We start from the raw sequence: 18,667 nt of genomic DNA, 5'->3' as shown, positions 1-18,667 counted from the left end.
CCTACGGCTGGAAACCTCATTCTTCGAAGAGTCCCCATTGATCCGTTATGTGTGCTTTGTGAATCGGCCGCATAATCGATACATCACCTTATGCTTGAGTGCCTGTTCGCAGTCGATATCTGGCGAGCCTCACCCTTAGCGTTCCACCTTTCTCACTGGGATAGATGCTCCTTGAAGGAATGGGCTCTACTTATAGCGCAAAATCTAGTGAAGTCGGACTTTGATTGTATCATTATGCTATTTTGGGCAATTTGGAAGACCATGAATGCTAAACTTTGGGGTGAGGTTCCTAATCCGAATCCTATGGTGGTCATAGGTTGTGCGGTGGATTGGTGGTAGGATTTCTTACGTGTGGCCTGCTCTCCTTCCCAATCGGTTAGCCATGGTGTCCCTCCTCGATGGTCTTGTCCTCCAATTGGTAGACTGAAACTTAATGTAGATGGGGCATGGGATAAAGAACAGTGCTTAGGTGGAGTGGGGATCATAATAAAAAATGCTAAAGGAAACTTTGTGGGTGCGGCTTACCGTGTTTTCATGGAAGTGTTTTCTCCCATCCAGGTGGAAGCATTGGTCATGTTAATTAGTCTTGAATTGGTGGTTGAACGGGGTTTAATTAAGATTGATATTGAAAGTGATGCGCTTGTTGAGGTATTTGGTGAACTTGTTTTCCATGGGATCCATCATCGAAGATACCAAATTCTCGCTATCTTTGGTCGTTGAAGCTTTGGTTGCCCATATCGGCCGCCAAACAAACTCGATAGCCCATCGTCTGGCCCGTTTTGCCCTCCACACTGAGGGAATTATACTTGGTTAGATAAACCTCCTTTTATAATTAGCGATTTTCTTATGGAGGATGTTTCTTTACCTTGTACCAATTAGCTTACTAGCCTTATGAAATATATGCGGTCCTTTTCGGAAAAAAAAAAAAAAAAAGCATTGTCTCAGATTTTTCTTTTAGAAAAAGAAGAAAATCCGAAAGAAAAATAAGAAATGAAAGAAGCGACGCCGTATAACATCGGCCTTCAGTTCACTTGTCTCTCTCACTGTTCCTCATATTCTCTCTTCCGTCTCGCATAAACTTGCAGAGGAGGAAACCGTAGCAAAGCCCTGGTTCATCAGTCGCCAAATCGATTCCGATCAGCGCGAGCCGCCGCCAGATTCAAGGTAACTTTGCCTTAATTACAATGCAAATTTCGAAATTTTGGCTTTTATCTTCGTTCGTCGTTCGTTAAATCGACGTTCTGTGTAATCTGGATACAGTCTCTCTCTACAAGATGACTCAAGACGTGGAGATGAAGGAGGTCCCGGCGCCTTCCAACCCAGTTTCTTCGACTTCTCCGTCAACTTTACACAGTAAGTTCACCATCCGCATCCATATATATATGTATATGTATCTGTAAAACACTAATTTTCCCGCATTTTTTTGCGGGTTTAAGTAAGTTATTGGTAGTTTATCGAACTGGGCATGTGGGATTTGACTTGAGATTTTCAATTTTTACTGGTTTTGTTAGATTTGAAGGAGATTGCTTCACTCCTTGAGACTGCTGCTTATACCCGGGAGGTTAGGCGGATTGTGCGTGCCGTTAGGCTAACGATGGTGTTGAGGCGGAAGCTGAAGGTTTCTGTGATTTCAGCATTCCTCAATTTTGCCCTTACACCGGGATCTGAGGTTCATAGCCGTTTATCGTCCCTTCTTCCCAAGGTGATTTTGGATCTACCGTATTGAGTTTTGGATTTGAGCTGGTGTATACGATGTTCTTGTTTAGGTTCAAGCACTGTGAAAGTGACTGTTGGTTGTACAGGATGATGAACAGGATATGGACGTTGATACCGCAACATCTGCTACTCAAGTTCCCGCAAAACATGCCTTGCCAGAGCTAGAGATGTACTCCTACTTGCTTGTGCTCATTTTTCTGATTGATCAGAAAAAGTACAATGAGGTGAAGCAATATACTTACAACATGCTATTACATCTGGCTCTGGATCGTTTACTTTTTAAAGTTGAAGCTCTTATATTTGTGATAACATTGAACTTGCTGTCTTTTAGGCTAAAGCTTGTGCCTCGGCAAGCATTGCTCGTATTAAGAACTTGAATAGGAGAACCATTGATGTTCTGGCATCCAGGCTGTACTTCTATTACTCCCTTAGCTATGAACTCACTGGTGATCTTGCAGAAATTAGAGGGTGAGTTGTATGTTATTGTGTTATTGTATTTAAAGAATCCGTTTGCTTGTTTTTGAGGTACAAATGTCTTTGTATTAAGGACAAGGTATGCAATGTTTCCGAGTTTCTGTATTTGACTTATTCCTATTACGATTAATTTGTTCACTCATTCATTCACAGAAATCTCCTGAATCTTCACCGGATTGCCACTTTGCGCCATGATGAGCTGGGTCAGGTAGGTTTTTTTTTTTTTTTTTTTTTAATATATTGTCAGCTACTGTGCCTGTCCCACTGGTTTCTTACTTGTGGATAACAATGTGATGCAGGAAACACTTCTTAATCTTCTGCTTCGCAATTATCTCCACTATAACCTGTATGATCAGGCAGAGAAACTGAGGTCCAAGGCACCTCGATTTGAGGCTCACTCCAACCAGCAGGTAATGCTCAATTATTTGAATCTATATCTTTAAACTATGTATCTAGGATCACAATTGTGTGTGAATGTATGGTTCAGTCTCATTATAATTTATAATCAACTTCTAACCTTATGCATATTCAGTTGTATAACAAATCACAAATGTGATGTAACATAGGTACTGCTAGATGTTGTCGGGTGACATGTATGTTCATTGAGATCGGTGCTGTTTCCTTGAAATTTTTTTCTTTCTTTAGTTTTTATTTGGGGTCATTTGGATTTGGTGCACTGCTTCTTCATCTCTTTTGTAATTTAGATCTTCTATTATATTTTTATATTAACATTTTCCATTTCTTATTACAAAAAAATAAAAATAAAAAAAATGAAGAAGATGTATTGTGATGCTGGTCTTTCTTGTGATTTTGCATTCTTCAACTGTTATTCTCACGCGTATTATCAATGGATTGCATGGCTGCAACCTTTTTCCTTTTTCTTAATTAACAAAAACCATATTTTTATAACGTGCTGGTCTCTCCTGTGTTTTTGCCTTCTTCCACTTTCAATCACTGCTTACTATTAAGAACATCCCCTTACTCTGTTACCATGTTGCAGTTTGTGAATAAATATTACTCTTCCTTACTTTCTACGCTTCAGAAAATTTTAGTGATTTATGTTCTCTGAGGAATAAACTTAGTTTCTTTTCAGCGGAACATACATTTTTTTTGCGTTTCTTGTTTGCTTACAACTTTAAGGGAAACAAGGAGGGTCCTTGGGAAGTATGTGGATTACCACAATACTGTTTTCATAGAGTCAAATTTGTACCAGCTTGGTTCAAAACATTGTGGGAGTGGAGTACATATCAGAACAATAGCATATATTACCTCAGTAGTTCTCTTTATACGAATTGTAAGATGCATATTCTGATCGGCCAATGTTTTCTTGCAGTTCTGTCGGTATCTCTTTTACCTAGGAAAGATCAGAACAATTCAGTTGGAGTACACTGATGCAAAGGAGTCCCTCCTGCAAGCTGCTAGGAAAGCTCCTATAGCAGCCCTTGGTTTTCGGATTCAGTGCAACAAGTGGGCAATCATTGTACGCTTGTTGCTTGGAGAAATCCCTGAGAGAACCGTTTTTATGCAAAAAGGCATGGAGAAGGCGTTGCGGCCATACTTTGAACTAACAAATGTAAGCCTGCATTTCTCAAAACCTTGAACTCTGAATTCTGAACTTTACTCTTGTCAAGTTTGAGCAGAATTTTGTTGTGTTGAAGAGTAGTAATGCAGTATATAAGGCTGGGAGGGTCTACTTGGAATCAACTCCCTGAATAGGCCATGAGCTTTTTCTACTGCTGGTTTTGATTGAGACGATTTATTTTTCAGGCTGTGAGAATTGGTGACTTGGAGCTTTTCAAGAATATTGCAGAAAAGTTCTCGGATGTATTCAATGCAGACCGAACCCATAATTTGATTGTTAGGCTGCGACATAATGTCATAAGGACTGGGTTGCGTAACATTAGCATCTCTTATTCCCGTATTTCTCTGGTTGATGTTGCTAAAAAGTTGCGATTGGACTCTCCAAACCCGGTTGCTGATGCTGAAAGCATTGTGGCGAAGGCAATCCGAGATGGTGCAATTGATGCCACTCTGGATCATGCAAATGGATGGATGGTGTCAAAGGAAACTGGGGATATCTACTCCACTAACGAGCCCCAAGCTGCATTCGACACAAGAATTGCATTTTGCCTCAATTTGCACAACGATGCAGTGCGAGCACTTAGGTTCCCACCAAATTCCCACAAGGAGAAAGAAAGTGCTGAGAAGAGGAGGGAGAGGCAACAACAGGAGCAAGAGCTTGCAAAGCACATAGCCGAGGAAGATGATGACGAGTTTTGAAGAGGTTATATACTGAGAAAGCCAGCCATCTACTTTCCCTGTGCAATGCTCTCAAAATGCTGTGCCTGTTTTGTTTTCTTTTCTGAAAATGTATCAAGAATATTTTGAGTTCCTTGTCTGATTGACTGGGATAGCGTCCGTTTCCGTTTATGTTACAGATTTATCGAGTTGGGCCTGAGCGACCTCCTCTTTCCGTTGAATATGATACGAACATTGAATATTTTACATTTCGCCAGACATTGAACATGCTTATCAGGTTACCAAAGTGGTTCTCTCTTGCGTGCTGTCATTCATTCTTATGTTCCCTGTAATTTGACGATTGTTCAAGTGGCGTATTGCCAGCAGAGTCTTTTTTTCCGCTTATGGTTGAGAAAGTTGTATCGTAAACTATGTAATTTTGGTTCAACACATGATGCCTGTAGAGTCTTTTTCTTCTTTGTCCGGCTACTCGGTAAACGGTATTAACTTGTTTAGGGTGGATGGTTTTACAATCATTATTATGTTCTTATCGTTTTCATACGTGGATTTGGAGATGGAATTGTTTTCATTTGTATGCCAATGTTAGAAGAAAAGAAACGAAAAGACATTGCAAACGAAGAACACGGAAGATGAAAGCCATATCCAGTGAAGCCAAATGTTAGAAATTTTACAATGTTATAAGGAAAAGAAGAATCACAAATTGTTTCATCTGTAGTAGAACTGAAGTTTGGGATACAAAACATGTGATCTTATCTAACTCCACTTCGTAGGTGAGAAAAGCGAATGAACTCCACCCATTCAACAAAGAAAGACTCAGAATGTTCCGTTACGATCCTGTCGAGATCATTCACCTGGTTGAACTCATGCCAAATGACTTGACGATTGTGCTCACCCTTTCTGCAAACGTTTTCGAGGTTATCTTTTTACCTGGCTCATGAAACGGGTTTGAAATTGCGTCCACATAAGCGGCATGGAATCTCCTGAAAAACTACAACACAAATAAACCAATTAGAGGGATTATCCAAACCTTGTTGCATATATAGACAATACTCACTAAAGATAGCACACCATGGAACATATTTAGCACTTACAAAAACTAGTGGCCACCCACACTATCAAAATGGAAGAATAGTGAATCATAACCAATTAAACAAACGGAGTAACCCATACTCCAGAGCACCATAGAAAATCCCATCCAAATAATTCAAGAATTCATATTCTCAAGAAACATAGCAGCTGCCTACAGTTGTTTAAGAAGTACATGATGGCAGGAAATAAACACGTTAGACGTACGGGTAAATTTGTCACATATGCATTTCTTGTCAAGGGAACTACCGTCACAATATTTTGTATCACTTATTCTTGCATCTCATTTCCAAACTATGCATGAACTAAGGTGGATTAAGAGGGCTTTCAATCTCTCAAAACCATATGAATTCAATCAATCTTTGGAGAAGACCAAATTTCATCAATCTTATGTACATAAACACGAAGTCATGACTGCTTTATGAACATTCTCTCACTGGAGGAAGCAGAAACTGAGAAATCAATTTGCATTCCACTGGCTATATGCCTACAAGAAGCAAGTTTTGCAAAGTGGAATCTATAACATCCATTTGCCACTGAAGAAATCTTGCATTTGTCCTCCATGACAAAACAAAAACAGTAAACACAAAACACAACTCTCATCAGTCTAACTCCGCTTAAATCTACACAGTCCTCCTAAGTTCCAGTGCCCTAAATATGATCGGGAGTTCCATTTCTTCCTATACACTTGCATCCTCAGCTTACTATTTAAGTCATTTCCCAAAAAAAGAAAGAAACCTTGTTTCAGAAGTATGCATATAAACATAACTAATTTACGTCGGAAAACATCGTAGCATTGATGAAAATTTCTGAGTGAATGCTGCATCATGTTTAATTTTTCAGAAAATGAGTAATTCAGTAAGATGCAACACCAAGAGCAATACTCACATTTCTAACATCGGCATCTTTGACATCAAGATCAGTAGTTACCAAGATAAACTTCACTTTTGTATTAGTCAAATAGCCGTACCTGCAAACAATATCACCATATAAGAACACCAAAGATCAATACATTCAAGCTAAGCATACACAACAAAAGTACTCACACTTTGTAATTCTCAGTTGGATACAGCAGACCCAAGAATGTCTCATTCAATGTTGGCCCGGACTTTTTCGGATTGTTCACTACAAAATCACACAAAAATACACAAACTTTACATAAATTCTAACTAAAATACACAAACCCGACAATCAAAGGTCTAATTTTTCAGCTAAATAAAGCAGACCCAAAAATGATCTCAGTGTTTAGTCTATTTCCAATTCGATCGAACAGAAAAATCAAAACTATTTAGCAGAACGCAGAAGTGAGAATTTCAAAAGTAACGGAGACCCTGATCCACATCTGAATCTTGAATTTTGTTTACCTCGCTCGTCGACGACGTCGAGGGAGCAGTGGACGATGTGGTGGAGCTTGAGGGCATCATCGGCGTCAGTGAAGCTTTGAATGTAAAGCGGGTTGTTCTGGTGACCGACGACGGCGACGCAGACGATCATCTTCTCCGGCTCGGCTTTCCGTTTGTTTTGCTTCAGTGGTGAGAGCGATATGATGCCGCGTTTCTACGTAGTCCCGGGAGTTAGTTACGACGTCGTTTGCTATATATGGGGTAGTGGATCTAGATCGTCTACATCTTCCCGGGTTTAACTACATTTACGGAGCATTGTTTTGGGCCTCAGGCCCATATAGAAAGTTTAGATAGAAAAAAGAAATTGAAGATTTTGAGTTCGAATTTACTTACGATCTTGAAATGAAAAAAATAAAATTACGACTATACTAGGGTTGCTCATTGTCTTGAGGTTAGTTATCACATAAATGGCAATAAACCTCTTCTTTTTTTTATTTTTTTATTTTTTTATTTTTTTTTTTCAAATGTTGTGTTTAATAGCGGTGAAAAATGAAGATTAGATTAACTTCTTACTAACATATGATCATTTGATTTACCGGGCTACCCATTATCACTTTTCTAACAGAAACTTTATGTTCAAGTTTTATAAACCATAATTATTAGAAGAGAAAAAAAAAATTCAATAGGCTTAAATATTTATAAAAACTAGAATGGTAATTAGCTTGTCCTAAAGGATGACTTCTTGACCTTGAAGCAGTCCTCCCTTGCAAGAAAAGGCTACCTTGCCTAGTCCTTCAAACTCTCACTATTCTCCCCATTGTCCAAACAAAGCATAATCAATTTTCTTTGCTTCGAGTAAGTATTCAAATCATAATTAATATTTGATATTAATTTTCCAACAAAAAAAAATTGAAATTAATTTAAAGGAAAACTAATGAAAATGGTTTGAAAACTTTGAGTTTTAATCAAAAGGACAAAAAGGTTGTAAGTGGATAGTAACAAGAATGATTTTTTAGAGTAAAAATATCATTTTCGTTAAGAGTGAACAGTATCAGGAATGTTCCGTTAAAACTCTCTTAATTTAATAGTCTTCTCTCAAAAGACATATACCATCCATATCCCATTTTCAATACAACTTTTGGTAACTTTGGTCATCACATTCTTGGATCTTAGTTTTGTTGTAATTTTATAAAGAAAATATGCAATAAAAAATACATAATAAATGGCATAAATTGTAATTTGAATACAAGATGACATTTTCACATCAAACTAGTAAATGAGAGTTTACTCAATTGATATATGATGATAGGGGGTGAAGAATTGAAAGTACATTGGTATATTATCATTTACAAACCCTAAAACCAAATTTAAGTATATAACTTCTTAACTTGTAGATTAAAACATCTATCGTGCATTTGAGGTCTTATGTTCTATTTCCCTTACCATTGCTTGACCAAGTATTTGGTTTTAAAGATCTAGAAATCGTGTTGCTTTCTCTTTCTCGTCAATTCTCTTGTTACGTTGACCATAGATATAGGTGAACAATAATTGTAATTGAATTTTTTTTTTGTCTAATATTTTATTTTTTTGACAAACGATAAGATTAGTAGATTAAATTGTTAAATGTTAGGGGTAGATGAATCGATGGGGATTGTACCTGCACCAAAGTGCATAAACATTATTGTTTTTTGTCACTACGGTAAAGCGTTATTTGCTCTTAGTTCTTAAAAACAATAGATTTTCTTTTTTTTTTTGTCAAAAGATATTTTTGTTTATTCTAAGTGAGTTGTGAAGTTTTTCTGGTTACAAAATTAATATATATAAAAAAAAAAACAGGTTCACCTCCCCAATTAATAAGAAGTTAAAAAAAATCTAGAAGCGAAAGAGAATTTAAAATGTCATTATTATCTTTTTCTTAAATAGAGGCCTCTCTCATATCAACATCATCCGAATTACGAGAATACCCCTAGTGCCGCTTCCCTTCCAGCTCAGAGCTTTATACCCTCCGTTCAAAAAACCGAAAGGCTCTTCCCATTCTCTCTCCGTCGTCTTCCTCCTCCATCAGAGTATCTCTCTCTCTCTCTCTCTCTCTCATTCATCGAGCACCCAGATTTCTTCAGGTATATTCTCACACAACCCCTCCTGCAATCATCTAATTACATATAGCTCCAAGCTCCATTTTTAAATTATTATTTTTATTAATTTTAATCGTTTTTCTCATTTGCTTCCGATTTCAAATGGGCTGGATTGAAATCCATGATCAAACACACAATCTAATAGAGATGATATTTTATATCGGTTTTTTCTATTATGCTTTTTCCATTTGTATTGTTTGATTGTTGGGTTTGTCTGCTAAATGTGAGCTGCTCTCGGCTTTCTAAGCTGCAATTTTATTGATAAAATTGGTTTTTTTGTGCACCCAAATCATCCTATATGTTGTTGAATCCGACTGGAATATTGGGTTCCACGTTATTATCGGATTCGCGCCTTGGTTTGTGCTTGTGAATATTTCTTAGCTTGTTGTGATTGGATTCTGATGTTAATTATTAAGTTTCTTATGTTGGATGAACATCATGTATTTGGACATGTGTCTTCTTGTTGAACTAGTTTTTTGGGTTTGAAACTTTTCGGTGTAGACTTGTAGTTTAGTATTGGTTTTCCATCTGAGAAGTAGGTAGTCACAGGGATTATGTGTTAATCTGTTGTTATTGGACTCTTTTTATAACAGGAACATTTTTAAGTAACTCACTTTTTTGGTTAAAAGTAGTAATACGTAGAACTCTATAGTTGCCCAGAAGCTTTTTTAAAGGTTGAAAACATATGAGTCTAGCTTTATGATTAAGTTGATAAATTATCAATGATAAAAATGTGTTTCCTTTCTCTTAAGAAGATGATAAATCTCAAAATTTTGCTATTCGTTTTGGTTGTATATGATTTCAGCTTGACGTTAGATACCACATTTATCACCTGTTGTCAGATTTTGGATGGGAACCAAGGAGCATGACACTGTTTTTAAAGATGACGAGCCTACTGCTATTGACCACGATAATATTTCGTTGAGCCAGGTTGATTCTTCAACAAGCACAGTTCTTTGCGATTCAAATGTAACTACTGAAAGTAATGAAGTTAAAAAGTTAAGTGAGGCTGTCAGTAACATTAACAATACCCCATATATTTATAGACAAGATGTCGTCAGGAGCAAGAGTGGTATGACTGGGATTGTGACTGAGGTTGCTGGTGATTCAGATTCTGATAGTAGCATCACTGATGATGAGGATGACGATGAAGATGATGACTGCGACGATGATGAGAATGAGGAAGAAGGTGGTAATAACAATAATACTACTCATGGGAATGGTGACAAGAACAAAAATGGTAGTAATGATAAGACTGGTCCCCTTCCCGCTGACCAGGTTCGAGTACTTTGGATGGACGAGACTGAGTCAACCCAAAACATTAATGATTTAACAGTTGTTGATCGAGGGTTCTTACATGGGGATTTTGTTGCTGCTGCTTCTGACCCAACCGGGCAAGTTGGTGTTGTGGTGGATGTCAATATCTCTGTTGATCTATTAACTCCTGATGGGTCAGTCATAAAAGACCTTTCATCCAACGAATTAAAACGTGTGAGGGAGTTCACCGTGGGTGATTATGTGGTCCTTGGTCCCTGGCTAGGTAGGATTGATGATGTTTATGATAATGTGACAGTTTTGTTTGATGATGGTTCTGTGTGTAAAATTATGAAAGCAGAGCCGATGGATCTGAAACCGGTTTCCAAGAATATGCTTGAGGATGTGCATTTCCCTTACTACCCAGGTCAGCGTGTGAAGGCAAGATCGTCAGTTTTCAAGAATGCTAGGTGGCTATCTGGCTTGTGGAAACCTAATCGTGTGGAAGGTACTGTTACTAAGGTTACAGTTGCTTCAGTATTAATTTATTGGATAGCTTCTGCTGGCTGTGGGCCAGATTCTTCTACCGCACCTGCTAAAGAGCAGATTCCCAAGAACTTGAAATTATTGTCTTGTTTTACACATGCAACTTGGCAATTGGGTGATTGGTGTCTTCTTCCCTCATCAGTGTCATCATCTTCCATTCCGTTAGACAAGGGATCATCAAATTTAGAACCTCATGATTCTGTAAGCAGTGACTTAGAACCTACTCAAATGGGTAGTAAGTGTGATTCAGAGGAGAGTGCGCTTGATGAACCAAATGGCAATCACGAATCCATGGACATCGATCTAGTATCTGTCTTAGATGGAAACAATGGAAATACTGGAAGGAATACATCTGTTGAATCTAGTTTGTGTAATAGTTTATTGTCAGTTTCAAAGGAGCCAGTTCATGAAACCTGGCCTCTTCATCGCAAAAAGATCCGCAAAGTTGTGGTTAGGAGAGACAAGAAGGCACGGAAGGAAGAAAATTTTGAAAGATCCTTTTTGATTGTCAATACCAAGACGACAGTTGATGTGGCATGGCAGGATGGTACAACAGAACTGAAACTGGACTCAAAAGATTTAATTCCGCTTGATAGTCCGGGTGATCACGAATTTGTTGCTGAACAGTATGTGGTGGAGAAGGCGTCTGATGATGGTGATGATGCTTATGAAGCTAGGCGTGTTGGGCTTGTGAAAAGTGTCAATGCCAAGGAGAGAACAGCTTGTGTGAGGTGGTTAAAGCCAGTTTCCAGACCGGAAGATCCTAGAGAGTTTGAGAAGGAGGAAGTTGTGAGTGTCTATGAGCTTGAGGGGCATCCGGATTATGATTACTGTCATGGGGATGTTGTTGTCAGATTGTTGCCAGTTTTTGTCTCTGCACAAACTGCTTCAGGGACAGACTTAGATGAGGAACCAAAGCAACAAAACGGACCAAGTGATCTTAGTTCCGCTTCTACAAAAAAGGAAGATCTATCTACTGATGAAGCTTGTTTGGACTTCTCCGATCTTTCTTGGGTTGGAAATATAACTGGTCTTAAGAATGGGGATATTGAAGTTACATGGGCTGATGGGATGGTTTCTACGGTATGTTCATTTGCCTAATTTCAAATTGTCACTCTTGTTTTCTTGTTCACGCTTTGGCTGTCAATCAACATAAAACTCTGTATCAATAACTTAGAATTATTAAATTGATAACATCATCACTATTACTTCTTAGTTCTAACCTCTCCTCCCTAAAAAATGGTTCAGTTTACTTTTTGAAGTCCACTTAAAAATTCTAGTTCTCGGAAGTCCTTTTCCTGAGGGCTCCACTCCTGATGGGCATCCAGCCCGTTCCGTGCCTCGGAAACGAAATCAAAAAATACTTTAATAGTGGCTTATCTTGTATTGGAATTGTTAGTTATATTGATTAGGATGAAAGAATCTAGTCAAAGGGAGGGATGTAAACCATGTCATATAAATCTTCGATTCAATAGAGTATGAGAGAAAAGAGTAGAAACTTATGGGAAGCTTCTGATGGTAAGCAGCTGCTCGGAGAATGGTGGGTGTAAAACAAAATTGGGATCTTATTCGAATATATTATTATGGATTATTGTTTGATCACAAGATTTTTTTTTCTTGGTTGTTTTACCTTGCTCTGGCATAAAGACAACTAAATTTGTGCTTGTTTTTCAAAATTCAATCGTATGTCAAATTTTATTGAAGTGTTCCAATGTATTTCTTGTTTCTTTGATTTGTTATTAGGTTGGACCTCAAGCAATTTATGTTGTTGGCCGAGCTGATGATGATGACTCCATCGGTGCTGGAAGTGATGTTAGTGATGCTGCTAGTTGGGAAACGGTTAACGATGATGAGATGCCTGCACTATTTGTCCCTGCGAGTACAGAAGAGGTTTGTTTCTGTTTGAAATAGCTGTATGTTTAACCATATTTACAATCTGATACCTGCCCAAAAAATAATTACATTGTTCCATCATGTATTTCAAGATGTTGTTCTTTCATCTGGGAAAGAGGAGCTTTGGGCCACTAGTCCTAATTGTAATCCTCCCTCTTTAAGGACGTGAGTTTTTGAGTTTATTGGCTTTTAAAGTAATATTAAAATGACAGACTGGGTACTTGTATTGGGAAACTGATTATGGTTACTTGAATTCATCATATTGGGAAACTGATTCTTCTTCTAGATGAATTTATTATTTTCTTAGAGTATATTTGTATAGAGAAGACCTTAAATATACTTTATTTGGTTTGATTCTTATTGTTGAATAAGATGAGAAAGTTGTTGATGTTCAGGAAGTTCGGCTACAAAATGCCATTGGGATGAATTTTGAAGCTGAAGAGAGTGGAGAGAATAATTCTGGGAGGAACCCGGCATTGTCTGTTCCCTTGGCTGCACTTAGGTTTGTTACCAGACTGGCACATGGTATATTCTCAAGAGGACAAAGAAATTTGGATTCAAATTCTTTGGATACTGAAGGTGAGGGCGAAGGTGAAGTTGAGCCTCGGGAAGTAGAAATTGCTCAGGGAGGAGATCACGGTGAAGATTCCAGCTCTCAGAAATCTAATGTGGTGGATCCTTATGGTCTAGAAATAAATAAGGAAGAAGAAGAGAAACATGTTACCCCACAGGCTACAGAAATGTTTGATGCAGCAGAAATTCTATGCAACTTAAAGACTGAAGAATCAGATTTTGTAGAATGCAATAAGGATGATGCTTGCAGTTTCAAACGCTTTGATATTGCCAAAGATCCTTTGGACCATCATTTCCTTTGTGCAGCTGGGCAGGTATTTTTTCTATTTCAGTTTCAACCCCATTATTGCCTTGTATTCTTGAGGGATCCTCGTTCTGTAGCATGGACCTTTTATAGATTAGGTATAGTAGGCTAGACAAGGATACATATTTTTCCTTTAAAGATGAGAAAGAAGAAATGAAAATAAAGCAGTTAGATATATTTGTCTATTTGATTTTCCAGTTTCTGTTCCTGCTTTATATTTTATTTGACATCCGAGGACTAATGAACTGGAAATTGTTACGGAGAACTAATAAAAAGTCTCACAAAACTTTTTTTTTTATCAAAAAACACTTGGACCATTTTTCTTATTATTTAAGGACAAAAAACAAAAAAGGAGTCACACTTCATGAGGGTTTTGAATTAAACAAATGTCCTTAATAATAAAAGAGGTGCCCTTAATGATAAAGAAGTTGTCTAAGAGTATTTGAATAATTTTTTTTGCGAGGGGCTTTCTATTAATTTTCTAAAATTGGTTTGCCGCGACGACTAAAGCCTGTCATTCTATTCTGGCCTTGTTAATAGGTCAACTGTCCTCGTACTTCTAACCTGTTTTTCACATTAAATGATACTTACAGAATAGCAGTGGAAGAAAGTGGTTTAAGAAGGTTCAGCAAGATTGGAACATCCTTCAAAATAACCTTCCTGGTAAGGGTTCAGTTTCTTATTTTGACGATCACTATCTGTCCCATTTTAGAAACACTTGATTTTAACAGTAAATTTTTAAACAGATGGGATTTGTGTACGAGTTTATGAAGATCGAATGGATCTCTTGAGGGCAGTTATAGTTGGGGCTTATGGGACACCTTACCAAGATGGCCTCTTCTTTTTTGATTTTCACCTCCCTCCAGAGTACCCTGATGTTCCTCTGGTTAGAACTACTTTTTATTATTTATTAATCTTTGGCTATACTATCATTTTTTTTTCACAACATTTTTTTTGGATTTGATGCAAAAAAAAAAAAAAAAAAAGAAAAAAAAGAAAAAAAGAAAAAGAAAGAGCATTTATCTGTCGTCTTCTGAATGGATTTATGTGTTACAGACAGCATACTATCATTCTGGTGGCTGGCGGATAAATCCAAATCTATATGAAGAAGGCAAAGTGTGTCTTAGTCTTTTGAATACTTGGACTGGCAGAGGGAATGAAGTGTGGGATCCAAAGTCTTCTAGCATCCTTCAAGTTCTTGTTTCGCTCCAAGGGTTGGTGCTAAATTCTAAGCCATATTTTAATGAAGCAGGCTACGATAAGCAGGTTGGGACGGCTGAAGGAGAGAAAAATTCGTTGTCCTACAATGAGAATACTTTCTTACTGAACTGTAAGACAATGATGTATCTTATTCGGAGGCCACCTAAGGTGATGTATCAGATATTGAATATTCAATTTTTATCTTGTTCTGTTATAAGATTCTATTTCTTTGTGTGTATCATATATGATCGTTTCCTCATATCTTTGATGCATTAAAATTTGTTTGGTTATAGGGGTTCTATATTAGTTGGATATTACTCAGTCTGTTGATATAATCTTTTCTGTTTGAGTTGGGTGTACCCCTTGAAGTATATGAGCAATATCCGCACATGGTAGGAAGAAAAAGTGAACTGTTTGCATTACATGGCATCATGAAAATATTGAATCTACTTGATGTTCTGTTTATATTTGCTAAATACTTGGGGAACGCTCTTCACGTTTTATGTTGTGTGGTAATTTTACAAAGAAAGTCCTATATGTTGCTTTTATGTTTGACTCAATAAAGTTTAGTAATAGTATTGTTGGCATGTCTAGGACTTTGAAGAGCTCGTCAATGACCATTTCCGGAGGCGTGGTTTTTATATCTTGAAGGCCTGCGATGCATATATGAAAGGCTATTCGATTGGTTCTCTCACTAAAGATGCCTCTCTTAGTGATAAGAGTGATGTAAATTCAACTTCGGTTGGTTTCAAGTTGATGTTAGCTAAGATTGTGCCAAAGCTTTTCTTGGCCCTGAGTGAGGTTGGAGCTAATTGTCAAGAATTTAAGCATCTGCAACAATCGTAGCATAGGTTTGAAGATTCTATTTGTCAAGATCTCGGATCCATCAAGCCAAAAAGGTCAATCCGTTTTGTTTCGTTGTTATTTTCTGAAGATTTCGGATACTTGTCAAAAGGTTTTCACATTCAATTTGAATTCATTTTTTCAAACTCAATAGAAATTGAAAGCCTGACCCATTTTAGTTGAGACTTCAGGCTATCCCCAGGCGTATACACCTTGTCATTAGGCATTCTATCTCCCCGTTTTAGGCATACTGGGGGTTTGTCGAAGCAAAGTTGCCGGCACTCCCCTGATTGGGAGTGACTTTCGGCATCTGGTTGCTAGCTTATGTTGACATATCTTCTGGTAGCTTTTGGCAGGTGCTTTCTGCAGCCGCAAAAGCAACCATAGCTTTGCAATCACTTTTCGGTTGCTCCCTCTTCAGGATTTTTATGGATTTAATTGATACTATATCAGATATACTGTGTGGATTGGCTTCTCACAATTGACTCAACTCTTGCCTCATTCGTTCTGTTCACTTATTCAACATTGTAATCAAGATTTAATTCGAAATCCAGGATTTTCAAACAATTTTTTTTTTAAGTTTTTAGAATGCTATTTTGTTTAGCTATTTTGTTTTCGGTCATTTTGAGCTGCATCTTTTACCATGGACTGCTTCCATATTGCAAAAATAGAGTAGAAAACTAAACTTGGAATTTGGGTAAAAGTCAGAATTTATAAATTGATATGCACTAATTCCCTTGTTGGATTCATAAACATACAAATTTATAATTTCTGAGTGAAAGAAAACTTGGAATTTGAGACCTTCAATTCCTAAGTTTAAATTTCCTGTAAATAGATGTCATTTTTCAATTTCTATAATTGAGAGTTAAAAAATAACAAATTCCGTATTTAATTCCATTGTTCAGTTAACCAAACAAGAAAATTCACAAATTTTAGAAAATAAAATTATTTGGTAATCTTAAATTTCTTCATCCAAACATAGTGTAATGGATGTCAAGTTGATTTGATTTCTATAAAACTCCTCTAAACCCTATCATTTTCGAGTAAACATCGAACCCGTCATTCACCAATCTGTTAAAAACACAAGGATTGTGTCCAAACGAAATCATAAATTTCTGTAACATAAATAATTGAGATCCGAATGAACCGAACAATCCTGTTCAAGCTAATCAACATAACTTAAATGATGAGATTTGCATAAAATCCATCAATACAACACGTACATTATTAGTAAGAAAAAGAAGAGTATAAGCTCACAGATTCAGATCCGAATAGAAGAGTGGGATTGGAGAACCCATCTGATTGACATAATAACAATAACAATACTAAAATTCTCCTCTCACCGATTTGCTACGGTAGCGATCGCCGCTCTCTCCTGCAATGCTTAAACTGAATCCACCTTCACTACTTTGTGCAAACTTTAGGATTCCACGTGATACTGTTGTTGGTAATTACTATAACTTCCACGATTATTATAGTTCCTTTGCTCCTTCTCCTGATATACCACAAGAAAGATACGTGAGTTCCCCGGCAAGAAAGATGATCCACATTGCTATACTAGCTAATTACCAGGTTAGGCTTTGTGGTTTCACATTTTTGAAACTATGGAAGGCTTATCCGAAGGCAATAGCTTGCAGGAACGTCGAATCACTGAGACAAATGAAAATTCACTGCGGGAAATGCAGCTTCTTCCCAATTTATACCGTGCCATATAATGTGGAATGTGTCCTAGAATTAAGTGCCTGAGAATTATGGATTCTATATAAATTTGAGTTAGAAGTTCAGGCATCTAAAGATCTCCGGCGATTACAAGTTTACAACAGATACAAATTACTTAACAATAAGATGCTACACCAGTTGATCCTCTAATGGAATAACCGCTCCTGAACACCACGCAGTTCAATATTAACAATTACATGTCACTCAACTCATTTCGATCCACGAGAAGTTAAACTTCAATTAATCAGAAAGTATCATCACTATCATCATCATCATCATCATCATTCACAGCTACTTAAAATCTAATACTCCGTCTTAAACTTCAAATTGTTCATCTAATATCCGAATTTTTCCGGCAACAAACTTGTGCACCCAAATTTGTAGTTCAAGGCTTCATCATTCCAGAATCACACCACTTAGGGCACATCGAAATCAGTTGTTCAACTTCAATTCTCACCCAAATGCTACCAGTCATACATCCCATTGCTAAATAAAGAATTCAACATTTCAATTGCCATTTTTATGTTCATTTTCATCTCAATAAACATCAAAATAACCAAAATTTAAATTTAAAAAGAAAAGATATATAAAAAGCAAGGATAAACAAGTACCAGGCAAAGACGTTCATAGACCGCCGGTCTTGATGAACTTTCTTCGCGCCAAAAACCTAGACACAGGAGGAGTAAGCGCCAGAGTGATGGGAACCCGAATCGGAAACAGAGCCTTGTTGCAGAGCAAAGCCAATGCCAGAGCCCCACCAGTCGAAGCCGCGAGCTCAGCCGTCCGATTCCTCTCTTTCTCCACAACCACAGCCGTCGATTGCCCGTTTCCCGATGTCGGTCCGTCCCGAAACACCGACCCATCAGAGATTACAGGTGGGTTTTGGGGGGTTTCGTCTTTGGAGGACACGCTCCCCATGTGAACCTTGGCGAGCAGCGATTCGACGTCGACGTTGTTCTTGATGGCGACATAGAGGCCTGTGATCGAGGCAGCTGAGACTGAGAAATGGACCCCCAGTGCGACCTTGCCGTACTTCTTCAGGAGCTCTTTGAATCGACCGCCGGTGGCGACGGAGGCCATTGATGTACCAAAAAAGATGGGATTTTTTTGGGATGTGAGTGAGGTTTTAGGAGAGGGAGGGTCGAGTCTAGGGTTCTTGTGGACTTTTGCACGTAGACCGTGTTACTGGGTTTCCTGGGATTACTTGGTGATGGGGAAAGTCTCGATGTTGGAGCTGCCAAGTGGTTGGTTATGGGCCTCACTCTGCCTTTGTTGGGCCCATTGGTAATGTCCCTAGGTCCTTTTTTTTTTTAATTTTATTT

At 37.8% G+C, this 18,667-nt stretch overlaps 4 protein-coding genes across 6 annotated transcripts; 2 read left to right on the top strand and 2 right to left on the bottom strand.

Moving 5' to 3' along the window:
• Nucleotides 1-987: 987 nt before the first annotated feature.
• LOC125467888 (probable 26S proteasome non-ATPase regulatory subunit 3) lies at nt 988-4,737 on the top strand. The gene is made up of 9 exons (XM_048564828.1): nt 988-1,164; nt 1,261-1,353; nt 1,512-1,702; nt 1,803-1,940; nt 2,048-2,184; nt 2,344-2,398; nt 2,490-2,600; nt 3,524-3,763; nt 3,958-4,737. The coding sequence occupies exons 2-9, from the start codon at nt 1,275-1,277 to the stop codon at nt 4,468-4,470; spliced, it is 1,464 nt and encodes a 487-aa protein (XP_048420785.1). The 5' UTR covers nt 988-1,164; nt 1,261-1,274; the 3' UTR covers nt 4,471-4,737.
• A 331-nt stretch (nt 4,738-5,068) lies between these two features.
• Nucleotides 5,069-7,059, bottom strand: LOC103946622 (trafficking protein particle complex subunit 2-like protein). The gene is made up of 4 exons (XM_009357372.3): nt 6,900-7,059; nt 6,582-6,660; nt 6,424-6,505; nt 5,069-5,437 (listed from the first exon to the last, which is right to left on the bottom strand). Exons 1-4 carry the CDS (start codon nt 7,027-7,029, stop codon nt 5,297-5,299), a joined length of 432 nt encoding a protein of 143 aa, XP_009355647.2. The 5' UTR covers nt 7,030-7,059; the 3' UTR covers nt 5,069-5,296.
• Nucleotides 7,060-8,808: 1,749 nt separating this feature from the next.
• On the top strand, nt 8,809-16,193 carry LOC103946623 (probable ubiquitin-conjugating enzyme E2 23). Of its 3 annotated transcripts, XR_007251033.1 has the most exons (9): nt 8,832-8,998; nt 9,819-11,896; nt 12,557-12,703; nt 13,102-13,593; nt 14,177-14,246; nt 14,330-14,469; nt 14,640-14,951; nt 15,378-15,682; nt 15,983-16,193. XR_007251033.1 is itself a non-coding variant. In XM_048564824.1 (8 exons), exons 2-8 carry the CDS (start codon nt 9,863-9,865, stop codon nt 15,627-15,629), a joined length of 3,447 nt encoding a protein of 1,148 aa, XP_048420781.1. In that variant the 5' UTR covers nt 8,809-8,998; nt 9,856-9,862; the 3' UTR covers nt 15,630-16,127. The 3 variants fall into 3 exon arrangements, 2 of the variants coding, with proteins under 2 accessions (XP_048420781.1, XP_048420776.1); XM_048564824.1 differs by having other exon boundaries at nt 8,809-8,998; nt 9,856-11,896; nt 15,378-16,127; XM_048564819.1 differs by having other exon boundaries at nt 15,378-16,127.
• A 575-nt stretch (nt 16,194-16,768) lies between these two features.
• LOC103946624 lies at nt 16,769-18,537 on the bottom strand. Its single transcript, XM_009357376.3, has 2 exons — nt 17,957-18,537; nt 16,769-17,121 (listed from the first exon to the last, which is right to left on the bottom strand). Exon 1 carries the CDS (start codon nt 18,423-18,425, stop codon nt 17,970-17,972), a length of 456 nt encoding a protein of 151 aa, XP_009355651.2. The 5' UTR covers nt 18,426-18,537; the 3' UTR covers nt 16,769-17,121; nt 17,957-17,969.
• Between the last annotated feature and the right edge of the window lie 130 nt (nt 18,538-18,667).

The sequence above is a fragment of a genome, unplaced genomic scaffold (genome assembly GCF_019419815.1).
Source record: "Pyrus x bretschneideri cultivar Hongxiangsu unplaced genomic scaffold, Pyrus_bretschneideri_v1 Contig10, whole genome shotgun sequence".
In the NCBI taxonomy this organism is placed as follows: domain Eukaryota; kingdom Viridiplantae; phylum Streptophyta; class Magnoliopsida; order Rosales; family Rosaceae; genus Pyrus; species Pyrus x bretschneideri.
The sequence above is the reverse complement of the archived record's forward strand: the minus strand, read 5'-3'. Positions and strand labels throughout refer to the sequence as shown.